The sequence below is a fragment of the Pelophylax lessonae genome (assembly GCF_965119305.1).
Source record: "Pelophylax lessonae genome assembly, chromosome: 9".
NCBI lineage: Eukaryota > Metazoa > Chordata > Amphibia > Anura > Ranidae > Pelophylax > Pelophylax lessonae.
The window spans coordinates 79,526,777-79,551,728 of NC_138776.1; the positions used below are offsets into that span (position 1 = coordinate 79,526,777).

At 44.6% G+C, this 24,952-nt stretch overlaps 1 protein-coding gene across 1 annotated transcript in view; it reads right to left on the reverse strand.

Annotated features, from left to right (window-relative positions):
• Positions 1-24,952, reverse strand: part of LOC309564226 (alpha-2-macroglobulin-like) — a 289,760-nt gene that overhangs the window by 201,247 nt on the left and 63,561 nt on the right. The window contains exons 4-8 of the mRNA XM_082268853.1: positions 23,732-23,784; positions 10,234-10,254; positions 9,571-9,724; positions 8,192-8,276; positions 7,921-8,044 (exon numbers count right to left, since the gene is read on the reverse strand). Coding sequence (XP_082124979.1) covers positions 7,921-8,044; positions 8,192-8,276; positions 9,571-9,724; positions 10,234-10,254; positions 23,732-23,784 — 437 coding nt within the window. The remainder of the gene's footprint in view (positions 1-7,920; positions 8,045-8,191; positions 8,277-9,570; positions 9,725-10,233; positions 10,255-23,731; positions 23,785-24,952) is intronic.

Below are 24,952 nucleotides of genomic sequence, written 5' to 3' on the forward strand. Positions count from 1 at the left end.
GCCCGGCATGGTGGTGTGCGATAACGGGCGAAATCTCATAGCAGCTCTGGGCCTAGCCGGTTTGACGCACATCCCTTGCCTGACGCATGTGCTGAATTTGGTGGTGCAGAGGTTCCTTCAAAATTACCCCGATATGTCAGAGCTGCTGCAGAAAGTGCAGGCCGTCTGTGCGCACTTTCGGCGTTCTCACCCTGCTGCTGCTCGCCTGTCAGCGCTGCAGCGTAACTTCAGCCTTCCCGCTCACCGCCTCATATGTGATGTGCCCACAAGGTGGAACTCCACCTTGCACATGCTGGAAAGACTGTGCGAGCAGCAGCAGGCCATAGTGGAGTTTCAGCTGCAGCACGCACGCGTGAATTGCTCTGCGGAACAGCACCACTTCACCACCAATAACTGGGCCTCCATGCGAGACCTGTGTGCTTTGTTGCGCTGTTTTGAGTACTCCACCTACATGGCCAGTGCCGATGACGCCGTTGTCAGCTTAACTATCCCACTTCTATGCCTCCTTGAAAAAACGCATCGGGCGATGATGGAAGAGGATGTGGCACAGGAGGAGGAGGAGGAGGAGGAAGAGGGATCATTTTCATGGCTTTTAGGGCAGTCATTCACAAGTGGCTCCGATGGTGGGTTTCTGCACCCACAAACGCCAGGTACACAATTGTCCAGCAGGGGCACAGTTCTGGAGGATGAGGAGGAGATGAAAGAGGAGATGGAGGAGGAGATGGAACCATGTCACAGCAGTGTGGCACCCAGGCCAGCTCATGGCCATCACTGGTGCGTGGCTGGGGGGGATACAGAAGACACAGACGATACACCTCCCACAGAGGACAGCCTTTCGTTGCCTCTGGGCAGCCTGGCACACATGAGCGAATAACATGCTGCAGTGTCTCCACAACGACCACCGAGTTGCCCACATTCTAACTTGTGCTGATTACTGGGTGGCCACGCTGCTGGATCCCGGTTACAAGGACAACGTACCGTCTTTAATTCACTCACTGGAGCGTGATCGCAAGATGCGCGAGTACAAGCGCATGCTGGTAGACGTGATGCTGCTGGCATTCCCTCCTGACAGTGGGGCCACAGTGAAAGCACAAGGCCAAGGCAGAGGAGGAGGAGGAGGAGGAGGAAGAGGTCACCAACGCAGCCAGGGCACCGCCAGCACCTCAGAAGAACCCTTCAACTTCTAGGTCTCCAAATTGGGCACATGGCCTGAGCTTGCCCTTTACGCCTTGGAGGTGCTGGCGTGCCCTGCAGCCAGTGTATTATCTGAACGTGTATTTAGCATGGCTGGGGGCGTTATCCCAGACAAGCGCAGCCGCCTGTCCAGAGACAATGTGGCCAAGCTCACGTTCATTAAAATGAACCAGGCATGGATCCCACAGGACTTTTCCGTACCTTGTGCAGAATAGAGATGGATACCGACCTTACCCAGCCATTGTTATATTTTTGATCTTTCTCACTCTTTTGGGGTGTACCCTAATTTAAAATGACTGAAAAAAAGCAGTGTTGGCTACCTCGTCCCCCTCCACCGCCGCTTCCACCTACACCGCCACATCCACCACCACCTCAACCTCCCTCCTACTTCATATGGGCCTCGTCCTTCACAGATGAAGAAAATTGTTTTATGTTTCTGTTTTTTTTTTTTTGTTGTTTTAAGTTATTTCCCTATCCACATTTGTTTGCAGAGCACTTGCCATGCTCTTAACTACGTTTTGCTGCCAATTGCAGCACTCTAGCCCTTTCCATGGGTTTTTAGAGCCATTTTAGTGCCTGAAAGTTCGGGTCCCCATTGACTTCAATGGGGTTCGGTGTCCGGGTAAAGTTCGAAAAAAGTCCGGGACACGGACCCGGACTTTTTTTTCAAGTTCGGCCGAACCCGCTGAACACGGACATCCAGGTGTCCGCTCAACTCTAGTCTTATTAACTAAAAGAGAAAGAAGATTTGTTTTTAGGTAAAAAAAAAATCCTTTAAAAGGTAGAGATTACTGGATATACCTTGGCATAAAGAGATTATGAATACTAAGTAAACAGATAATTATTTGGATATTGTATATTTTTTTTATTTAATATTGTTTTGTCCTTTTGTTGAAAGGACGTTTGGAATGTTTGTTTTTATGCACATATTGAAATAAAAAGAATTAAAAAAAAAAAAGGTAGAGATTACCACCAGTGTAAATTTTGGCAGCAAATTTCGATTTAGACTTAGTTATAGTCCTTTGACTAAAACACTATTTTAGTTTTAGTCGTATTTTAGTCTTTTGACTAAAATGCAGTTTAAGTTTTAGTCGTATTTTAGTCATCTGAATTGTTTTAATTTTAGTTATATTTTAGTCAACTAAAATCTCCAGTACAGTTTAGTCAACTAAAATCTCATGCATTTTAGTCAACTACAAATCGAATAGGTTTAGGTTAATTGTAATGCATTATTTAAACATTTCTCTAGAATTTCAAAACATATAGTAGTATATACTCCTGGAGTAAAAATCTAATAATATGTTATTATTTCTGGTATTAACTACAGACACAGATTAGCCATTGTGATATATATATATATATATATATATATATATATATATATATATATATATATAAAAAACATCTTTATAAATAAAACCAAGTTTCATAAACAAATAGAAATATTGCTTTTTGACAAATCGAAGTGCAACTTTAAAAAACAAAAAACCCCCAAAAAATTTAATCTCTATTGGCTGTAATGTCATTGCACATATTACCTGAATATATTACCAACATTAAATATTAAGAAAAAATATCAGAAAAGCATTTTTCGTATTTTTTTTTCTTTTAGCAGCTAAGTAAATGCCCCTTACTTATGCTTATGCGGTGGTGTAATACGAGTTTAACCACTTAAGGACCGAGCCCATTTCTGACACGTTGTTTACAAGTTAAAACCAATATTTTTTGCTAGAAAATTACTTAGAACCCCCAAACATTATATATATATATATATATATATATATATATATTTTAAGCAAAGACTCTGGAGAACAAAATGGCGGTCATTGCAATATTTTTTGTCATGCGGTATTTGCGTAGCGGTCTTTCAAATTACATTTGTTTTGGAAAGATTACATTTCACTGCATTTAAAAAAAAAACAAACAGTAAAGTTAGCCCATTTTTTTATATATTGTGAAAGATGATGTCACACCGAGTAAACAGATACCTAACATGTTATGGTTTAAAATTGCGCACACCCGTGAAATGGCGACAAACTACGGTCAATAAAAATCTCCATAGGCAATGCTTTAAAAATTATTAACGATTACCAGTTTAGAGTTACAGAGTAGCTCTTTTTTTTTTAATTATTGCTCTCACTCTGGCGATCGCGGTGATACCTCACATGTGTGGTTTGAACAGCGATTTTTATTTGCGGGCGCGACTCCCGTATACGTTTATTTATTTATTTTTTTTATTTTAGCACAGGTTTTTTTGAAAAAAAATATTTGATCACTTTTATTGCTGTCACAAGTAAACACATGTAAACATCCCTTGTGACAGTAATAGGCAATGGCAGGTACTCTTTATGGAGGGATCGGGGGTCTAAAAGACATCAAACCCCTCCACTGCACTTCAATGTATTCAAAATGCCGAAAACTGCATTTTTGAATACTGTCACTTTTTAAATTCTGGGTTACGTCATCGGAGACCCGATAAAAACCACATCTGGCTTTGATCGGGACTCCAACCAGCCGGCGGACACGCTGGCTGATTGCTCAGGTCTCCCGGGGGAAGGGGCGTCCCTTCTGTGTTTGCATTCAGCGAACGAAAATGTAGGTTGCGCACGCATATGTAAACGGTGTTCGCACCACACATGTGAATTGCCGTGAATGTTAGAATGGGAGAAATATTCTAATGCTAGACTTCCTCTGTAACTCTAAATAGGTAACCTGTAAACATTTTTTTTTTTTTACATTTTAGGCCAATTTGTTTTCTGCTACATATTTTTGGGGAAAAAAATTGCAATAAGCGTATTTTGATTGGTTTGAACAAAAGTTATCGCGTCTACTAACTATGGAAAAGATTTATGTAATTTTTATTGTTTTTTTTTTTTTTTCACTAGTAATGGCGGTGATCTGTGATTTTTAGCAGGACTGCGACATTGAGGCAGACAATTCAGACCCCTAACTGACATTTTTGACACTTTTGGGGGGACCAGTGACATTACTATAGTAATCAGTGCTAAAAATATGCACTGTTACTGTAATAATTACACTGGCAGGGAAGGGGTTAATATTGTGGGTGATCAAGGGGTTAAATGTGAGCCTAGGGGAGTGGTTCTAACTGTGGGGGGGGGGCTTGTGAAATGATCACAGAGACCTGTGATCCTATATTGAAGAATCACAGGCACTCAGTGGGGAACGATTGGAGCTGCCTGCCCCATACATCCAAGTCCCAGCTGCCGAGTGGGGTCAGGAGCGCGCCGCCAGTGGTGCACGCTCGGCCCCTAGCTGCAGTATACCTACGTCGGTTCGCGCAGGAGGGGCTGCCTGCCGCAGTATAACTGCGACGGGCGGTCCTTAAGTGGTTAAAACTTGACATGTTAGGTATCTATTTACTTGGTGTAACATCATCTTTTATTTTTTTACAAAAAAAAAAAATGGAGTATATATTGTGTTTTATTTTTTAAATTCATTAAAGTGTATTTTTTACCAGAAAATTGCGTTTGAAAAACACCTGCACAAAAACTGTGTGACATTACACATTGCAACAATTGCCATTTTTTCCACAAGGGTTTATGCTAAAAATCATATAATGTTTGGGTGTCATAAATACATTTCTAGCAAAAAATACTGATTTAAACTTGTAAACAAAAAGTGCCAGAAAAGGCTTGTTCTTCAAGTGGTTAAAATTGCATGGGTGTGCCTATATTAGACTGACTGGCTTCTCGTATCGTACCGTACCCTTTACCTTGTTTTCTCCTACCCATGCACTCCATGCAATCTCTCCAACAAACTTTTTCCTCTCCCTGATCACCACCTTATTAGTTTTGCTCTCTCCCTGTCTTTCTCTTTCTCTTCCCCCAACCACCTAACAGTTACCCATAGAAACCTTTGCCACCTCAACCCTTCTCTTCTCTACTCTGCTACCGACCACCTTTATGACAAAATTGCACCCCTTTCCTGCCCCAACCTAGCCCCTTCTGTCTGCAACAGTTCACTGTCATCCTCCCAAGATACATTCGCCCAACTCATTACAGTACACACAGAATCAGGCCTGACCTGAAGAACCTTGGCAAACAGATGACACCAGAAGTATGAAATAACGTAGACACGCTTTGGAGCACCTCTGACATAGATAGATTTCAACCAATATAAATATGCCCTCCAAAAATACAGTTCCTGCCTCAACACTGACAAGCACACCTATTTTATCACTCTCTTTACCAAGTTATCATCCCGTCATCGTCATCTCTTCTCTACCTTTAAGTTTCTACTTTCTCCTTCACTGCCCTCAGCCACTAACTCACTCACTGCTCAGAAGATTGCCAATCACTTCAAAAATAACATTGTTACAATGAGATCTCTAGTGTACAGATACCTCCCCTACTTTTTATTCCATTTCCACATCTACAATCATTACTTCCCTTATTCAACCCTACTACTATAGACACGGTTGCCAAACCTTTTTCTAACGCCCACCTAACCACCTACTCCCTGGACTCTGTTCCCTAGCAAATGCTATGGTCACCCTCTGGCTCTATCCTATCTTATCTCTTTTGACATCGTCCCCAACTCTCTAAAACATGCACTATTCACCCCAAACTTAAAAAGCCTCTTTTGGACCCTATCAATCTTAACAACCTATGCCCCATCTCCATGCTCCCCTTTTACTCCAAATTCCTTGAACATCTGGTCTACAACTGGCTGAGTGATCTTTGAGAATAACCTTCTTGATCCCCTTCAGTCTGGATTTCACCCTCAGCACTCCACAGAAACCGCTCTCCTAATGCTCACAAAAGATCTACTAATTGCTAAAACCAATGGACACTATTCTGTACTTCTACTCCTGGATCATTCTTCTGCCTTTTACACCATGGACCACCTCCTCCTCAAAAAAAAACTCCACTCCTTTGGTCTTTGTGACTGTACTATTCGCTGGTTCTCATCTTACCTATCCCACTGCACCTTGTAAGGATCACTTACAATTCTTCTTGCTCTTCCTCTCTTCCTTTATTTGTCGGAGTCCCCCAATTGTTCTGCTTCTGGATCTCTCTTATTCCTAATCCACACCTCCTCCCTGGGTCAGTTATTAGCCTCTTTTTGCTTCCAATACCATTTCTACGATGATGACACACAATGTATCTCTCTAACCCTCAGCTCACTCCATCAGTCTCAACATGCATCACTAATTTACTAACAGACATATCACACTCGATGTCACACCACTTCCTCAAACTCAATATATCCAAAACCAAGCTCATAACATTTTCTCCCCCATGTGCCTCACTTCTCTGATCCATAGAACAACTATCAACCAGTACCCACATGCCAAGTTGCTAGATGTTATCCTGGACTATGAACTATCCTTTTGGCCCCACATCCAGTCATAGTCCAAAGCTTGCTGCCTCAGCTTATGGCACATTTCCAAAATATGCTCCTTCCTAACCAATGACACTGCAAAGCTTCTAATTCACTCCCTGGTTATCTCTCACCTCGACCACTGCAACTCTCTCCTCATCAGCTTACTTTTACATAGGCTGTCCCCTCTTCAGTCCAACATGAACGCTGCTGCAAGACTCATCCACTGTACCAGCCATCCAGTGTGTGCCACTCCTCTCTGCTAGTCCCTCCACTGGCTTCCACTCACCCAATGAATTAAATTAAAAACACTAACAACAACTTACAAAGTCATCTAATACTCGGCCCCCAGCTACAGCACTAACCTAGTCTCAAAATAACAACCAAATTGTTCTCTTCATTCTCTTCTGCTCTCTAGTTCCCTTGTCACCTCTTCCCATGCTCACCTCTAGGACTTTTCCAGAGCCTCTCCCATCCTATGAAACTCCCTACCCCAATCTGTCCCACTACCTCCTACTCTATCCTCTTTTACATGATCCCTGAAAACCCTTCCCTTCGGAGAACCTATTCTACCCCCACCTAATAACTGTTCTCTTATTTTCTCCATCAGCTCATCCCCACAGTTTTACCTTTTGTATCACTTGACCCCACCGCTTAGATTTTATGTTCTAACAAGCAGGGACCTCTAAATTCGTCCTTTAATGAATTGTATTGTAAAAAATATAGGCAGTTTGGGACTTTAAATGAGGCACAAGCAGGTAATGCTCAGCGTCTCCATCCCTGTGCATAAAAAAAATGGAAGAAAAAGGGGACTAAAAAGAGGTGCAGGGAAAACAGCCAGCCCCTAGTTTGGTATACTCACCCACCAGTCTGCCACCAACCGAGTAAACCTGTCTAACAGTGTAGGTTAAAAATAGGCATTTAGTTGACACACATTTGAAAACGCATGTGTAAGCTGCAAGACCAGTCATAGATGGGAGCAGGTTGGGGGAGGATTGGGCCACCTCAGGACCCACCTGTTTCCCCTCTATCCATTAGCAACCATGTGCTTCCACTGTGGAGACACTCAAATTTATTACTGTTAGGACTGCAAGTTACACAGGGTGCTTTGAAGGGGCTTTGCAGCTTACACATGCGTTTGCAAATGTGTGTCAACTATCCTGGAAAAAAAAAAGTCCCCTTTTTCTTCAGTTTTTTAATGAATTGTATTGTAAGTGTACTGTCTGCTTTCATGTTGTAAAGCATTGCACAGTTAACTGTTGGAATGATATAAATCCTGTATAATACTAATAATAATAATAATATTAATAAGGATAATAATAAAACAATAATATAGGTATTCATTATGGTCTCATGATTTAATTGCCATTCTACTGTATTTACCATTCCAGTGAAATTAGCACAGATATTATGGTTGTGATAATCAATTCTTCTCCACCAATATCTGAAACGCTTGTGACACACAGTGGCTGTATAGTTTCCTTGAACTGGCTTCCCATAAGTGTATCTATAAGACATAATGCACTTCTAACATATGTATCATATTGAAAGTGTTATTATTCATTAAGGTTTATTTGAAAAATGTGTGCAACATGTCACATTTTCTTTCTTTCCTTCAATCATTATACGGGATTGCATAGATTGATATTCTCACCTTCCACAAACGCGAAGTGGGAACTGGTTACTGTCATACATAACAACCTTGGGGAAATGAAGGGAAACTTCAAACTTTGGAAGAACTGTAGAGATATATTAATAGAAAACAAGAATGATGTAGACCAGGGGTTAAAATCACAGGCCAAAAAAAAATCAGTTTTATGGATGAAGTTTAAATTAATGAATAATCCCTCCTTACATCTAGGCGTTCCCAACAGGGTCGCCCTTTACATCCAAGAGTGCCCAGTATAGTACACCCTTAAATCCAGTGCCCTCTTACATCCAGAAACGCCCAATAGGGTCTTCAAACACATTCAGGAGCACCCATCAGAACCCCCTTTACATCCAGGAGTGCTTAGCAGAGTCCTCCCTTAACATTCAGGAGTGCCAGCAGAGTCCCTAGTTCAGGGCTCAAATTTTCAAGTCCAGAGCTATTACCCAGGCCTTAAAAGCTGCTCACCAATAGTTGCCCCACCCAGCGCTTACCCTGTCCCACCCCTAATTCCACCCCTAAACACGCCCTTGTAAATTATCTCATGAAATTACACTGTTAAATGTTTTATGCAGAATTAAGTTACAAAAACAAATATTAACAACAACAAGTTTATCAGTGCCCATTAGTGCAGCCTCATCAGTGGCCTTCAGTGCAGAATATCAGTGTCCATCAGTGCAGCCTTATCAGTGCCCATCAATGCAGCCTATCAGTGCCCATCCATGCCGCCCAATTAGTGCCCATCAATGCAGTCTTATCAGTGCCCATCAATGCAGCCTATCAATGCCCATCAATGCAGCCTCATCATTACCCATCAGTGCCCATCAATGCAGCCTATCAGTGCCATATTGGTCTAGCCTTATCAGTGACCATCAATGCAACCATATCAGTGTCCATCAATGCATCCTATCAGTGCCCATCAATGCAACCTCATCATTGCCCATCAGTGCCCATCAATGCAGCCTCATCATTACCCATCAGTGCCCATCAATGCAGCCTATCAGTTCCTATTGGTACAGCCTTATCAGTGACCATCAATGCAACCATATCAGTGTCTATCAATGCAGCCTATCAGTGCCCATCAATGCAACCTCATCATTGCCCATCAGTGCCCATCAATGCAACCAATCAGTGCCCATCAGCGCAGCCTATCAGTGTCCATCAATGCAGCCTCATGGCAGCTGATTTTTCTACCAGCTATCGGACAGAAAACTGTTGGGAAGGTAGAGGAGAGGAAGAGGAGAGGCGGACAGATGAGCAGGTAAGTGGAAATTTTGAGGGCTGCCTAGTTAAAGTCAGGGTTGCTGCAGGCTAGATAAAATCTTGTAGCGGACCAGAAATGGTAGCCTATTAGTAATAAATGTGTTTTAAGGACAGTTTCTCACCATATTCTTCCACTACAAAGGTATGGACTGTGCCCTTCACCCGAATGGAGTATTCCCCCAGTGCAGGCTCAGAAGAGAGGGGAAGAGAAAGCTCAGCCAATCCCTGACTGATGCTCACATTCAGCCACTGACCAATCCGGTTCTTTCCTGGATCCTTAAAAGAGGGCATAGGCTATATTAACAGGACTTTTAACTATGTATAAAGGATCGCTAAATATGAATTAGGTTGATTATATATCATGACTGGTTATGTTAGGTTGGTTACTGTATATAACATTAACAATACTAAATAAAATCTGTAGAAAGATACAGGATTCATACGTGTTTTTATCACACATGCATTTACATTGAAATGAGCAGAAACAGATGTCAATGTGTGTTGTAACACAAGTCAACACATGTAAATAAACATCAACAAGAGCAAATATGCTAATGTGTGTGCATGTGTTTACATGCAATCGCCAGCAACATATCAACTACCAACATATTTTCAGATTGTTGGGGGAGACCCACGCATATAGGGTTTTAGGCTGGGTCAAACCTAGAGGCAAGAGTGCAATCTACTTAGCCTCCATGCTGTCTATAGTAGAAATAAAAATAAAATAAACTTTTCTATTTAAATATACAAATCAAGTTTATTTACTTAATGGTTAAACATTTTACCTGTAGTTCTACAACCGGAAACTGAAAGAGAAAGAAAACAGACGGGTATTAATACACATCTTAATTATACTTTATTTACACTTGTTTGAGTATCTTCAAATCTGGGTCCAATTAGGAAGTAGTGAATGTGACATTCATCAAATATTTACTGCAGCTATATCTTCCTGATACATGTGTGAATAATTCACCTGCTGTTATTGTTTGGTGAATGTGAGGTTCACTGTTTTATAAACATGCTCCACATGTAGGCTCCGTTCACATGTGGGCGTTTTGGGGCGTTTTTGGGGCGTTTTTCTGCTCTAGGATCAGCTCTCAAAACGCCCAACAAGACAAATCCTATTCATTTCAATGGCCCCTGTTCACATCTGAGCGTTTTGACGCTGTATACAAAACGCCCAACGCTCAAAAAAGTACATGAGCTTCTTTTTGGGCAGATTACAGGCGTTTTCCATTGATCTCTATTCAATCTAAAAACGCCTGCACAAAAATCGCGGTAAAAATCGCGGTAAAATCGCGGTAAAAAACGCCGCAAAAATCGCGGTAAAATCGCGGTAAAAAATGCGCGAAAAACGCTACGCTCAGGTGTGAATGTAGCCGTAATGTCAGAATGTAAATATGATAGAACAAGCATTCAAAGTGTGAAGGTTTGCATAATCGAATATAATAAATGTTATAATAGCTCAAATTATATGCTTAATGAAATTCAGTTTTATTTTATTTTAGTAAAGAGCTCTATTGAGTACCAGCCACATAACATCCCTCAAATACAGTATCAGAAAATCAACCAACTTACCTCTTAAAAAAAATTACCGTAATAAAAAAAAAAAATCCTAGACAATGCCTACTACATTGTCAGTGCAGACACAATGAGTTTCCTGCTCTGTTTGCCTTTTGCAGTTAGCAGAGCTCATAAGGCAATAGCAAAATCTGATAGTCATAGTAGCACTAATTACAGTAAAAGTGTCTAAAAGCAGCTGAATTGATACGAGAAGGTAGATTGAGATACCCTCTAAGTCAGTCTTTCTTAAGGCCCGTACACACTTGATGGAAATTGGACGAAATATCCTCCGATTTTTCTCTCTCTTGCTCAGTGGTCATAACCGTTTTAAGTTGACAGTGCATAATGTTCACAAAATTTCTCGTCCGATTTTTTGGGACATTTGTTCCTAGACTTCCGGGTTGTCAGCAACTTCAGATCATGCGCGGCCTTTCGTATCCGATATTTCGTGGATGTACTGCATACACATTAAATTAAAATTGGTCGTCTGGGGACGGACGATAAAAATTTTGGTGTTTGTCCCTCCATTTTTTTTCATTGAAAATGTCGGCATCGGCTGCTGAAAGTTGTGTACACACTAGCCGAACAGACGGGAATTTTCGGCAGATTTTCTACTAGTGTGTACCCCATTTTAAACTTTTTTTTTTTTTTGAAAATTCTTTTTATTTGTTTCAAAAAGAACAACATACAAAAACACAGCCATTGGGCATTCCCTGGCTCAACAACAAGACAAAAAAGAACAAAATAAAATAAAATAAAAATACACAGCAACAAAAAGGCAAAAACAACCCCAAACAAGGCTGCACCCAACTGCTACTTCATAAGGGTGTTCAACGCACAAGGATCCCGGTGACAGGAGAAATCCGTTCACTGCGTGAAGGTCCATCAGATCAATAGAGAAGAAGATCTGAACAGAGTCCACTGCATGTAGGGGAAATAATTAGCAATAACAAATACAATTAAGGGTCCTAAGTCGATACAGCAGGGCCCCCCGCATCATTGGTAGTATCATCAGACTCCAACCAAATGTCCCACACCTTCGAGAATTTTTGCGGGCAACCCCTATTAGCATAGGTTGCTTTGTAAAGTGGGATTACTGAGTTCACAAGAGATTTCCACGAGGAAACGGTGGGTGCAGCAGGCTTCCGCCAGTGGAGAACCACCATTTTCCTAGCGTAGAACAACAGAAGTCCTAAAAGAGTGCGAGACGCCACAGAGTGGGCCAGATCATTCACAAGTCCCAGAATACAATACTCCAGCTTTAGAGGCACGCGGATGGTGGTCACTCGAGCAACGAAGTCCAGAATCCGGGTCCAGTACTCTACCAGGGGTGGGCAATGCCAAACCATGTGTGTATACGCGGCGTCCGGCGCTCCGCAGCGCCAGCAGACCGCAGGCGTATCAGGGAAGGCCCTGTGCAGTCGGGTCGGGGTTAGATGAAACCGATGAAGGATTTTAAACTGCACAAGGCGGTCCCTGGCGGCCACCAGGTGACGGAACGGGTAATCCCAGACGTCCTCCCAGTCCTCCGCATCAAGGCCGGGAGCCTCTGCCACCCAGAAGGCCTGCAGGACCTCCAGCCCCGAGTGCACACTGGGGAGCAGGGTACCATAGATAGTGGAGAGTGGTTTTCTTAAGGTCTCGTTTCGGAGAATGGCCTCTAAGTCAGCTAACGTGAAGTCACAAGAAAAATTACCGAACTGTTTGTGGAAGGCATGGCGGAGCTGCAGGTACCTGAAAAAGTGGGAATTGGGTAGGGAGAAATCGGCCTTCAGTTGGTCGAACGACGCCAGCTCCTCCCCCCGACAGATGTGAGAGAGAGACAGAATGCCCTTGGAGGCCCACACGGAGGGATCCGGGATGGAGAAAAACTCCGGTAACTCCGGATTCATCCATAGGGGGGAATTCGGGGAACGCCGACCAGGTCCCAACCGAATGTAGGGCGATTGCAACTTCCATGCCCTAATCACTGCCAACATCGAGACAGTGACAGGGTACGGGGCCCTCGGTCCACGCAGCAACAAGTTACGTAAAGCCTCATATGAGCCCAGCAGGCCCGCCTCCAGGGCTACCGCAGCATTGGAGGCATCCGAGATCAGCCAGTTGTGAGCATGCGTCAAAAGTCCCGCCACGAAGTAACGGAAAAAATCCGGACACGCCAGTCCCCCCCGAGTCCAGGGTCGCTGTAGGATCGTCAGTCGAAGTCTAGGAGGGCGAGAATTCCAGATAAAAGTAAGGATGCGAGAGTGGAGCCGACGAAAAGCGGCCTTCGGTATCCAGACAGGGGAGTGACGAAGCACATATAGGAGAGGGGGCAACAGCTTCATCTTGACTAGGTTAATGCGGCCAATCAGGGTCAAGGGGAGATTAGCCCAGGAGCGCAGCTTGGTCCCGAACTTCAACAACAAGGGAGATAAATTAAGATCACAAAAGTCTCGAATGTCAGGGGATATCACTATGCCCAGATATTTGAGCCTGTCAGTCCAACACAGGGGCAAGGACGGGTTCCGCGTCCACCGGAAGGATAAGCAACTTGTCCCAGTTCACTCGCAGGCCAGACAAGGTGGTGAAGACTGCCAACAGATCCAGGGCCGAACGGAGCGACCGGCCGGGGTCCCGGAGGAAAAGGATAATATCGTCAGCATAAAGCGCCAACTTTTCCTCCAAGGACCCCACCCGGATCCCCCCGACCGCCCCGGAACCACGAACAGCCGCCGCCAGAGGCTCAACAGCCAAGGAAAACAAGGCAGGCGAGAGAGGGCACCCCTGGCGAGTGCCCCGCGCGATCGAAAAGGGACAAGACAGCCTCCCCCCCAACTTAATCTGAGCACTGGGGTGAGCATAAAGCATGGCAATCCATTTACAAAAAACAGGGCCAAAACCAAACCTTTCCAGAACTAACATCATGTAGGACCAGTCCACCGAATCAAATGCCTTTTCTAAATCAAGCGCCACCATCACACGTGTACTCTGAGCCTCCGCTGGGACCTGTAAATGAGTGAACACTCTGCGTATGTTAATATCAGTGGATTTGCCTGGCATGAAGCCCGTCTGGTCCATGTTGACCAAGTAGGGAAGGACCTTCATCAATCTGTTAGCAAGCAGTTTGGTAAGTATCTTCAGGTCATAATTCAAAAGAGAAATGGGCCTGTAGGCCGAGCACAAAGTAGGATCCTTCCCCGGTTTATGAATTAGGACTATGTGCGCCAAAGACATGGACTCCGGGAGAGCTCCCAAGTCAAGGCAAGATGCATAGGTCTTCAAAAGCCTAGGAGCTAGTTCAGAGATATACATCTTGTACCAATCCCCCGGCAGGCCATCGGGACCAGGGGTCTTCCCAGGGGGGAGGGAGCGAATAGCCAGCTCGACCTCCTCCAACGTGAAGTCCGCCTCCAGGAGAGCCACGTCCTCCGGGGCCAGAGTGGGCAGCGCCAGCTCCCCGAGAGACCCCAAGTCCCGACCCCCCGGCGGGGGGGGGGTCCGCCCGGTACACACGTTCATAGAAATTACGAAATTCCAGGAGAATATCAGCAGGATCCCGAAGAACACTGCCATCCGCAGATTGTATGACTGGAACCACCGTCTGGAACCTAGAGTCCGCGGACAAGTTAGCCAAAAGCCTGCCGTTCTTGTCCCCGGACTCGAATATCCTGGCCCGCAGCGACCCCACCTCCGCCTCAGCGGCCGATGACACATGTAGGTGCAACGCCCTCCGAGCCTGGGCCAGGGAGGAGTACGCCTCGGGGGAGGGATCCAAGGCAAACGCAGCCTCGGACTCCTTAACCACTGCCTCCAAATCCGTCCTCACCGAGGCGCACTCCACCCGCGCAGCCTTAATAGCGGAGATATAGTCACCACGAATAGTGGCCTTGAAAGCATCCCAACACACCAAGGCGGATGTGGTGAGGTCATTGACCTCCCAGTACTGGGCAATCTTACCAGACACCCCCTCCACCACCCGTTGATTCTGAAGCCACCCACAGCCCAGCCTCCAGCCACCCCGCTCCCCCGGATCACCCAGCCGCAGCTGAATCTCAAGCGGGGAGTGATCCGAGAGACCGGCGGGCAGGTAGCCGGCCGACAGCACAAATGGCAGGACTGAGGGAGAGCAGAATGCAAGATCTATACGGGAGCCGGAGTGGTGTGACGAGGACACGTGAGAATAGAACCGATCCTGCGGGTGTTTCCACCTCCACAGTTCTGTGAGCTGCAAGGTCGAGGCCCAGGTGCACAGCTCAGAGCAGGATTGACGATTCGCATTCGAGGTGTCCAAGTCACCATCCAGGATGCTGTTAAAATCCCCAGCCACAAAGATGCGCTGGGTCGAGAATTCGGCCAAGCGATCATAAATGTGGTACAACACAGCACTAGAAAAAGGTGGGGGGACATACACGTTGACAAAAATAAACAGTTTACCCGCAATCTCAAGAGCTAGGATAACATATTGACCCTTGGGATCCGTTATAACCCTCTCAAAACGACAGGGCAGGGCCCTATGTACCAAAATGGAGGTCCCCCTGGCGTAAGTGGAGTAGGTGGCGTGGAAGGTATGACTCACCCAGCGCCTGCGTAGTGCCAATACAGCACTCCCCGTCAGGTGAGTCTCCTGGAGGAAGACCACATGTGGTTTAGAGGATTGGAGATATTTGAATAGCAAAGCACGCTTGAACTTGCTATTTAGGCCCCGCACGTTCCAAGATAGCACCCTAATGCGGTCAGCCATAGCATTGGGAGAGAAAATGGGGCAGGAGAAATAGGAACAGCGGCGGGGGAGCCAGGGGCCAGATGAGAGACCAACCACGCCACCCCTCAGTATCTAGTGCAGGGAAGCAAGCAGCTCGGGCAGCGACCCACAAGGAGTCAGCGACACACAGTGAAATAGCACATTGCACAATGAATAGTAAAACACAGTACGGGTATGCAGCCAAAAACCAAAAAAGAAAAAAAAGAAAAGACAATAAACAAGAACACATAGAAACCCCTGTCAGCCAGAGAGCAACAGTGCTACAGGCCAACTTCATCCCAAAAACCTAGAAGAAAAAACAACACACTATCGACTAGGAAAATGCCCAGCCAATAGTCATCTGGCACTAGGCCAGGAGGGGAGTAGCCGGAGGGCTAACCAGAGGCAAGGCCGGCCGATGGTCCCAACAGTCCCAAGGACCAGGAACAGCAATCTTGTGGGAAAAGTCCAATAGAGGCCGTCACCAGCCCCAGCTCCAGGGACACATATGTAGAAAGGGGGAAAATAGCAAAAAACAAGGGCAAAAAATAAAACTACTCAGGGGCATTGATGTGGAGAGTCAGAGAGCATCCGGGGAGAGGGGGTCCCCTCCAGTCACAGTCCAATAAGACAACTCAAAAAAAAAAAAAAAGGGGGGGACGGAGGGGGGAACAGGGAGTCCAGCCAGCAAGGCCAACAGAGTAGGGACAAGGAAGCTCACCGCAGGCTGAGCAACCAAGCGTCCGCGTCATCAGGAGAATCAAAAAACTTGACAGAGCCAGCATGTTGCACATGGAGTCGGCTGGGATAGAGCATGGAATACTTGATGTCTTTTTCACGGAGCCTCCGCCGCACATCATTAAAGGTCTTCCTCTTTTTCTGAAGCTCTGCAGAGAAATCAGGGTATAGATGAACTGCAGCGTTTTCGTAAGGCAAAGTGTCATGCTTGCGGGCCTCACTCAGTATACGGTCCCTGTCACGATAGTTCAGGAAGCGGACCAAGAAGGGGCGAGGGGGGGCACCAGGGATCACACGGCCTGTAGGGACTCTATGTGCCCTCTCAACGACATAGGTGGGAGCCAGGTCAGTAAGGTGCAGGAGGTCCTTGAAAAAACGTTCGGCAAAATCAGCAGGCCTATCCCCCTCAGCCCCTTCAGGCAGTCCCAGCACCCGCACATTATTCCGCCGCTGGCGGTTTTCGGCATCATCCGCCTTAGCTAATAGCATCTGAACTGTGTGCTGAAGGGAGGAAAGGGAGGCAGAGTGCTGGGTAGTGAGGTCCTCAGCCGAGGAGATACGCTGTTCAGTGTCCGTAAGCCTCCCCCTAATCTTGTCCAAGTCAGCCCGGATAAGATTGCACTCCTCCGCCAAATAATCAATCCTGGCCAATAAGGAAGTCTTACTCTGCTCAATGGCAGATAAAATCATGACAGTGTCACTTGCCTGGACCGGGATGGATGCAGATGGAGCAGCAACAGATTCCGCCGGGAGCTCCATGTTGGTAAGTAGAGCACGCAGGCCTTCCAAGATGGCGTCCGGAGGCACCGCCGGCGGGGAGGCTGGCTTCTGTTTCGCAGCGGCGGCCGCGGATTTACCCTTCCCAGGCATGTCGGACGTAGCCCACGGGTGTCCCGACCCTCCACAGGTCCGGTAACGGCAGGTAGAAGCGGGGTGAAGGATGAGAGAAACGAAGGATTAGTCAGGGTCCCCGGAGCTCCAGGCAGGCACGTCTGGTCCGCTCTACATCCGGTCACGCCCCCCCATTTTAAACTTTTTAACATGGAGGAACCCTTAACTTTCCAGTATCAGGGAACCCCTTCTAATAATTACTATAACTGCAACTCACAGTATCTGAACCCCCAGTTCAGAACACAGTGTGATGGTCAGTGGTAAAAATGCCCCTTACATTGGTTATCCTTGGGAAGAATTCCCTCTTACAGATGGCTAAAAAGGTCATTGTTGTCAGTTATTACCCAATTGAGAGGTAGAAGTTGATCAATGCCCTAGGAATCTCTAGCAACCTTTGGAGAAACTCTAGTTGAAAAGGCTACAATAAGTGCACCCCAGGAACCTTTAAACCCACCTTAGTTATGTAAAGGCTGAACAGAGCACAGTTACTACTTCCTTGTCCCACTTCCCACCTGCCTTTTGATTGGTTACTCAATGAGATGCTTCAACCTCATTGACCAATAGGTTGAAGCTAAGGTTTCCATAATTAGGCACGCCTTTTTACTAGGTGTCTGCATTTAGCTTGTTGTGCCAGTTTAGAGTCGAGGTGCACAAAGACAGAACCTTTCTGCTCAGAATGCAGCATTTCCCCTATCCAGCCTCTTGAACACCAGGATCACTCTCTTTCTCTCCTTCTGTTCCTGTCAGAGATCTGTAATCCACAGCCATTTACACCACACTGCAGACTGTAAACCACACATAACCACATGCTGTTCCATTAGTCTGTCTCAGCGAAGGTTGTCTTTGCACCAGGATATTTTAAAAGGGCTCCATGATAGTACTAGGGCTACATAGTATCTTTTAAAGATTTCAGGGTCTGTATATTGCTGCCCGCAACAAAGCACCACATCTAAAATCCCTTCACAGATAGTTAATGGGAACCCTGCTGGGACTGTGAATAGCATCTCTGTTAACCAGCTATGACGTAGAAGTTCTTCACATATTTATGACTGCTAGAAACATGGGATTCCCATGGAAAGAGGTAAAGATTTTCTGAAATGTTCCAGGTGTCATGATATATATGTCATTATATGTATGAGAAGTTATTTTAGATAAGGATAATCGTTAGTAGAGGGATGGTGCTCTAACTAGGGAGCTCTGACCCGCTGGGGCCGAAAAAAGGCCTATGTTGCCAGCGTTTACGAGCGGCCCCTCTCTGCTCCATCTGCCTGAACACCAGACACACTGGAGCACCTGCCCACACGCCAAGCGAATACCCCAAGAGAGAGGTATATTGCCAAATCAGCTTTGGTACACAGGCCCCGGGGACATCCAAGATGGCGGCCTTAACTCCACCATGCAGAGACACAGAGGATACTGAATCCATAGCAGATCCTCTTCCAGCATCCCAGGACTTCTACAACCTTCCCACCACACCTGTGAGTAAACATCCTTGCCACGCTGTTTCCCTGGCTTCTACTGAATCCCTCCTGGGCAGGACCATTGAAGAAATTCTAGGCATCCCTATGATAAACAGCCCCGTGGGGCTTGCTGGGTTACAACAAGCCTCCTTATCACTCCCAGACCACCTCCCTGACATGACTAACATTCTTGCTAAATTCTCTGAAATGCTGGCAACCGGCCTGGCTCAAACTGCAGCCCAAATAACAATCCCAAGTAAGGCAGACTTGCAAAGCCTGGGTGCACGTATTGACGCCATTGAGCAGCCTGTGGACCAAACTGTCGCACGGGCTAACCAAAATAAAGCTTGCATCCAAACTTTACAGGATCAACTGGACAGCGCACTCTCTTAAATTGATGATTTAGAAAATATAAGCAGACGCTACAATTTTTGTATCAGGGGTTTACCCCAGTCAGTCTCAGATGTCCAAGGGACTGTCAAATCCCTTATCAAGGAACTCATTCTAGACATTCCTGACCATAGGCTCGGGCTTGATCGAGCCCACAGAGGCCCTACACCCCCCCCCCCCCGACAAGATGGGCTTCCCAGAGACATTGTGGTTAAGCCACATTTCTATGCAGTGAAGGAGGAGATAATCCAATGGCATAGATCCCGGAAAACCTTCCTGGTGGCTCTGTCCCAAAGTCGATGAAGTACTGGTGGTCCTTCCCTTTCCGCTTACAGTTCCAATATCGGAATAAGTTCTATGGCTTCACAAATTTCCAGGACGGCAATGGTCTATTCCTCCAAATTGGGTTAATTTCTCAAAATTCGTCATCCCCTTCCTCGGCCAATCATCACAGCTCTTCAAAGAGACCCATTGTGGTCAGCCGCTTGACCCCGGTCTGGAACAAGCAAAAACCAAAGAGACACCGTAACTCTAACCCCTCTTGATAGGATCTCTTGCCTGTGGCTGCTCAGATGATATTTCCTGGATCCCTGTTGGTTGGATGAACTTCCTATCCTCTTTTCGGTTCTTCACTGAACCCCCCGAATATTTACTCGCCCAACGGGCATCCTCTACATTGAGCGGCTTCCTCTGTTTTGTATTACTATGTACTCAATTTAGTTTAAAGTGATAGTATGTGCTCCTTTTATTTTACTCCCTCATCAAGCTTATTGTCCTCAGCTATACAATCTTGATGGGTAGTATTACTTGCTTTTTTTACCCTATCCATTAGCCATCTTGGGGAGACATCTAGCATATGGCCATGATTCCAAGTGATAGTTCTCTCCTCCATAATGTTTTTCCTTGGCTCCATCCAATACTTTTTGAACACTCCTATGCTTTATTTTAAGTTGTCTGTTTTTCTCTGTTTGTGGGTAAGCCAAGGGCCTCTTAATTTTTTATATCATGGAGACTCTTGGGCTGGAGAGGTTTAGCTTGCTCCTCCTCCTGCAGTGACTCTAAGGTACTGTTAAGCTCTTGTGACATCAGGATAGCAGCCTGCATTCCAGTTTGCCCATGCACTTAACCCTTCTTTTTTTGGGGGGACTTGTGCAGGACATTTCCTGGTCATACCACTCTTTGGTCCTCCTTAAACTAAGCAAGACCACTTCCTCATCACGTCCCCACCCTTGGCGTTTTAATGAGTCCCTACTAAATGACCAGGTTAGATGCACTATGCAAGAGAAGGAGCTCCGAGAGTTCTTCCTCTTAAGTGATGTAGATGACATCTCTCTGGTTTCCTTATGAGGGACACATAAGGCAGTAATACAAGGAAAGCTTTTCCAGTTGGCTTCCCAACTGTAACATGAACGCCAGGCTAATTTAGCAAAGCTTGAAAAAAAATTAAAATCACTTAGCAAAATCCACAAATGTAACCCTAAAACTGACTCTTTAGCTAAATTCGACTCTGCTAGACTGGCCTTGAACCTGGCCCTAAGTCACCACAGTCACTGAAAAAACTTGAGATGGACGAGAGGGCGCTTTTATCTCCAAAGAGATCAAATAGGTCCGCAACTCGCATCCAATTTGACCCCTAAATATTGGATACTCTCCCTCCCTAAAATTAGATCCCTGACAGGTTCTCTCACTCAAAACCCCAAACGAATTATGTAAACTTTCCACTCATTCTTTTCTAAATTTTACTCCTATGAACACTCTGATGACCCCATAGACTGGAAGCCTTCCTGGAGGAGATTCCCCTCCCAAAACGTATGGATTACCACCGTTCTACCCTTGATTCTCCCGTCTCAGAGACTGATGTCCTGAATGTTATCAAAGATCTTTGTAATGGGTCGACCCTGGGGTCCAGATGGCTTCTCGACCTGTTACTGCAACTACTGCCAACACTCTCTCCCCTTATCTGGTCCGGTTCTATAAACTCACTAAGGAGTGGTAAGCCCTTGGATCCTGCCTCTAATCTTGCAAATATCTCAGTAATTCCCAAGCCGGGAAAAGATCCTAGCGATGTTGGAAACTATAGACCAATTTCTTTGAGTAATAACGACTTGAAAATTTTGTCTAAAACTTTATCAAACCAGCTAGCATAATTCAATGGAACGTGGGTTCATAAGGATCAAGTAAATGTCATCGTGGGCAGGGCCCAGACCAGATAAGGAGGGCGATTGATATGATCTCCTTTATGAAATCAGGTTGGGACAGGGTCCTCCGCAGGAAGGCTTTCCACTATCAATAGATCTTCAAAAGGCATTTGGCACTGTCTCCTGGTCTTATCTTTTCATTATTCTTGGAAAGTGGAGCTTTGGCCCTAGCTTTATAAGAGTCACAAGTTATTAGGGTCATTATTCAGAATCTTTCCCTATAGCTAAAGGAATGGGACAGGGATGTCCCCTCTCTCCACTCATTTTTGCAATAGCTATAGAAACCCTGGCCATTGCTATTAGACATCAGCCTGACATTCACAGAGTTAGCTGTGGACTGTCTGTCCAGAAGTGTGCTCTTTTTGCCGATGACATACTTCTCTTCCTAACATCACCCCTTATCTCAACTCCTATTATTTTCCAACTACTGCATAAATCTAGCCAAGTCTCAGGGCCTTTATGTCAATATGTCCAAATCTATGGCCCTCACTGTGTCGACTCCCCCGGCCTTAGTTGAACGCTTACAGGTTAATTGATCCTTCTCCTGGAACCACTCCTTCATCCCTTACCTGGTTATTAACTTAGTCCCTTCAATAGACCACCTTTACAAAATTAGCTACTCCCCTCTTTTTAAAAAATCATCATCTGACCCCTCTCATTAAGGCTACTGTGTTAGTAAACTGGAAATGCCCCTCACAGAGAGATACCGCTTTACCCAAATTTCCCCTTTTTTTACATTCTATCTGGACTGATAAGCCTAATCCTCATCTGTCACACCGTATGAAAAGTGATGTTCCAAAGTCATGGACATGAGGGGAGGAATCTCCTTAATCTACTCTGGCTTAGCTGAACCTTCTGAGAAATGGCCTACATGTTAGGCTGGGAGCGGCACTTCGAGATGAACTGGGATCTGGATACCTGCCACTAGTGCTTTTCACATTCATTTAAGGGGGTTAACAAGGTCTATTTAAATCAAGCTAACCTGAAGATCATGTCTTGCTGGTACCTGATTTCTACTCGCCTTGCCAAATATGCCCAGAAGTCACTCCTCTATGCTTCCGAGGCTGCAGGCATGAGGGCTCGTTGCTCCACACTTTCTGGCAATGCCCCAGATTTAGGGGGTTCTGGAATCAAATTTTTCACTTGATACATAAAATTACTGGGATTTCTTTGATCCAGAACCTACTAATTACCCCTCTCAATCAACGCACCCCTAAGATTTCTAAATGCTCTTAGGCCCTAATTTTCTACATGCTGCTGGGGCCAAACTAATGATTGCTCAAACCTGAAAGAAACCCTTGGTTTCTTTTCATTTGGCCAAGCATAAAAAATATCCTGGATCATGTCTCAGGAAAAGATTATTAGCATACTCCTGAACATTAGCAAACATTTTGAAATGATCTGGGATCCTATACATGGGAGCTCCCCTTTACCATGTTAATAAATCTCTCTTATTTGCACTGGCAGAGAGTTGGTTCTCTGCAAAGGCATTCCCTTCCTATCCTTCCCCACTTTCACTTTTTTCTGTCCTTCTCCAGACCTGGCCCTCTACTTTTCACGGGTTCTTTCATCTCCCTTTCTTATTACTTTGGCCTAATCGGCCCCCATTTTCTGAAATTCCAGTCCTGTAGTCTGACTTGACCTTTTGAGTGGGATAGGTTCCTAGGTGGGCCCATAGGTACTCTTCTGTGTTGATTTGTTTCCTTAGCCTCCCGGGACAATATCTCCCATTACAGAATTCTAGTAAGATAACCTCTCCCAAGGTCTATATGTGATATTTAATTGCTACCTATCTGAATAGTATTTTATTGTTTATTTGAGGGTTCTCAATGTCATGTCTACACCCTTATGGACAATCTTCACGTATAACTCAGGTTCCTGAATGTTTAAAAAAAAAACATTTTTTTCAAACCTGAGTTTTTGTGTGAAGATACGTCAGCAGGGCACCTATAATACTGTGGAACCCTATACCTTTTTTTAGGGATCCTAAGGGCTCAATTTTTTTGACATTTGATACTTTGTTCTTTGTAATGTTATGTAGTTATCTTAGGAGCTTTAAATGCTTAGAGAGGTGATCATAACACCTATGCTTTCTTCATATTGGTATATTCTTCCACCCATTTTGTTTATGTTTTGCTGGAATGGCTCCTTGATATGACACGCTTACTCTTCAGATATTACTATATTTGTATACCTTGATATTAACCTTTCTCAATAAAAAGATTGAAACATAAAGATAGTGGTTAGTAAAGTCCCTTATCCAAAACGTTGCTAATATATCCCCCCCCCCCCTACATTTCTTCCAGAGACATTTACTTACCACAGTATTTTTGGGTTGAAGATCTTCATCAAGGGAGAGAATTCTGAATTTTACTGTAAAAGACAATTATAAAATGTTTTAATTTGTTTGGTTCTCGCCTAATCATTTAAAAAGTATTTCCAGGGTTTTAGTTCAGGGGTTCCATCATCTAAGCCGTGGAATTTCTGGTCCACTGAAACACAACTGGGCTTTGTATGAGGCCTAAAGTAATTCTGAAGGCAAAAGTTTTTTCTTTATATATAAAAGAAGGTTTACTGCTTTGTGAAATTATATTGCACAGAGCTGTCCCTTACTGGCATTGTCTGCTCCTTTTTCCTTTTTTCCGTCGGTGCCCCCAGAGCAAATGTATACTATGGTGGTACCCATGTAGGCATGCTCCCAAGCTGGGCAGTGTGTGTCCATAGGGCTTCTCTGCCACACCCCCCTACTCTCTCCTTACAGGATTTGACTGAGAACAGCAGGAGCCTATGACTCCTACTGCTTCCTGTGCGACCAGAAGATTTGTGGAGCGGTGCTGCCGACATGGATTGTGATGGATCATGAATGGTGCCAGGTAAGTAATTAGTGGCAGAAGGAGGGAGAAGAGATAGCGGAATATATTTTTAATATAATGCAAGGAATGCATTAAGGTAACATAGTATTTTACCTTTAGAAACACTTTAAAGTGATTGCAAATTATATTTATTTATTTTTTTCATTTAAATGAGGTGATTCACAGAGTGGTTTTGTAGGTCCCATAATATTTGGGCATATGTTTATCAAAAACTATCATAAAAAAAATAAAAAAAAATTTAGTGCTCACAGACAAACATAACTTACAAAATTTCTACTAAATTCCTACTAAATATAAAAGCTAAAATGCCATTGGAGTTTTTTTTTTTTTTTTTTTAAATTATATTTTCACTTTCATTTGCGAAAAGGTGAAAATTGAAGCTATGAAAAATTGTAATGAACCAATCTGGAGGTTGGCTTCACACGTACAGTATGATTTGTGCCAACACCTAATCAGAGTGCCACATGTGTAAAGCATTGATGTATGTTGTGATATGATAGAGGCATACATTTTATTGCAAAGCAGTGTGCTGTAATGTGCAGCAACGTGTCGCAAAACACTGCTACACATATATTTTAATGAATGTGAATAAAACAAATTAATTCAATCAAAATTAAATTACATTGAAAAACTAATTTAAAATGGGACATAATTAATCACTACAATGC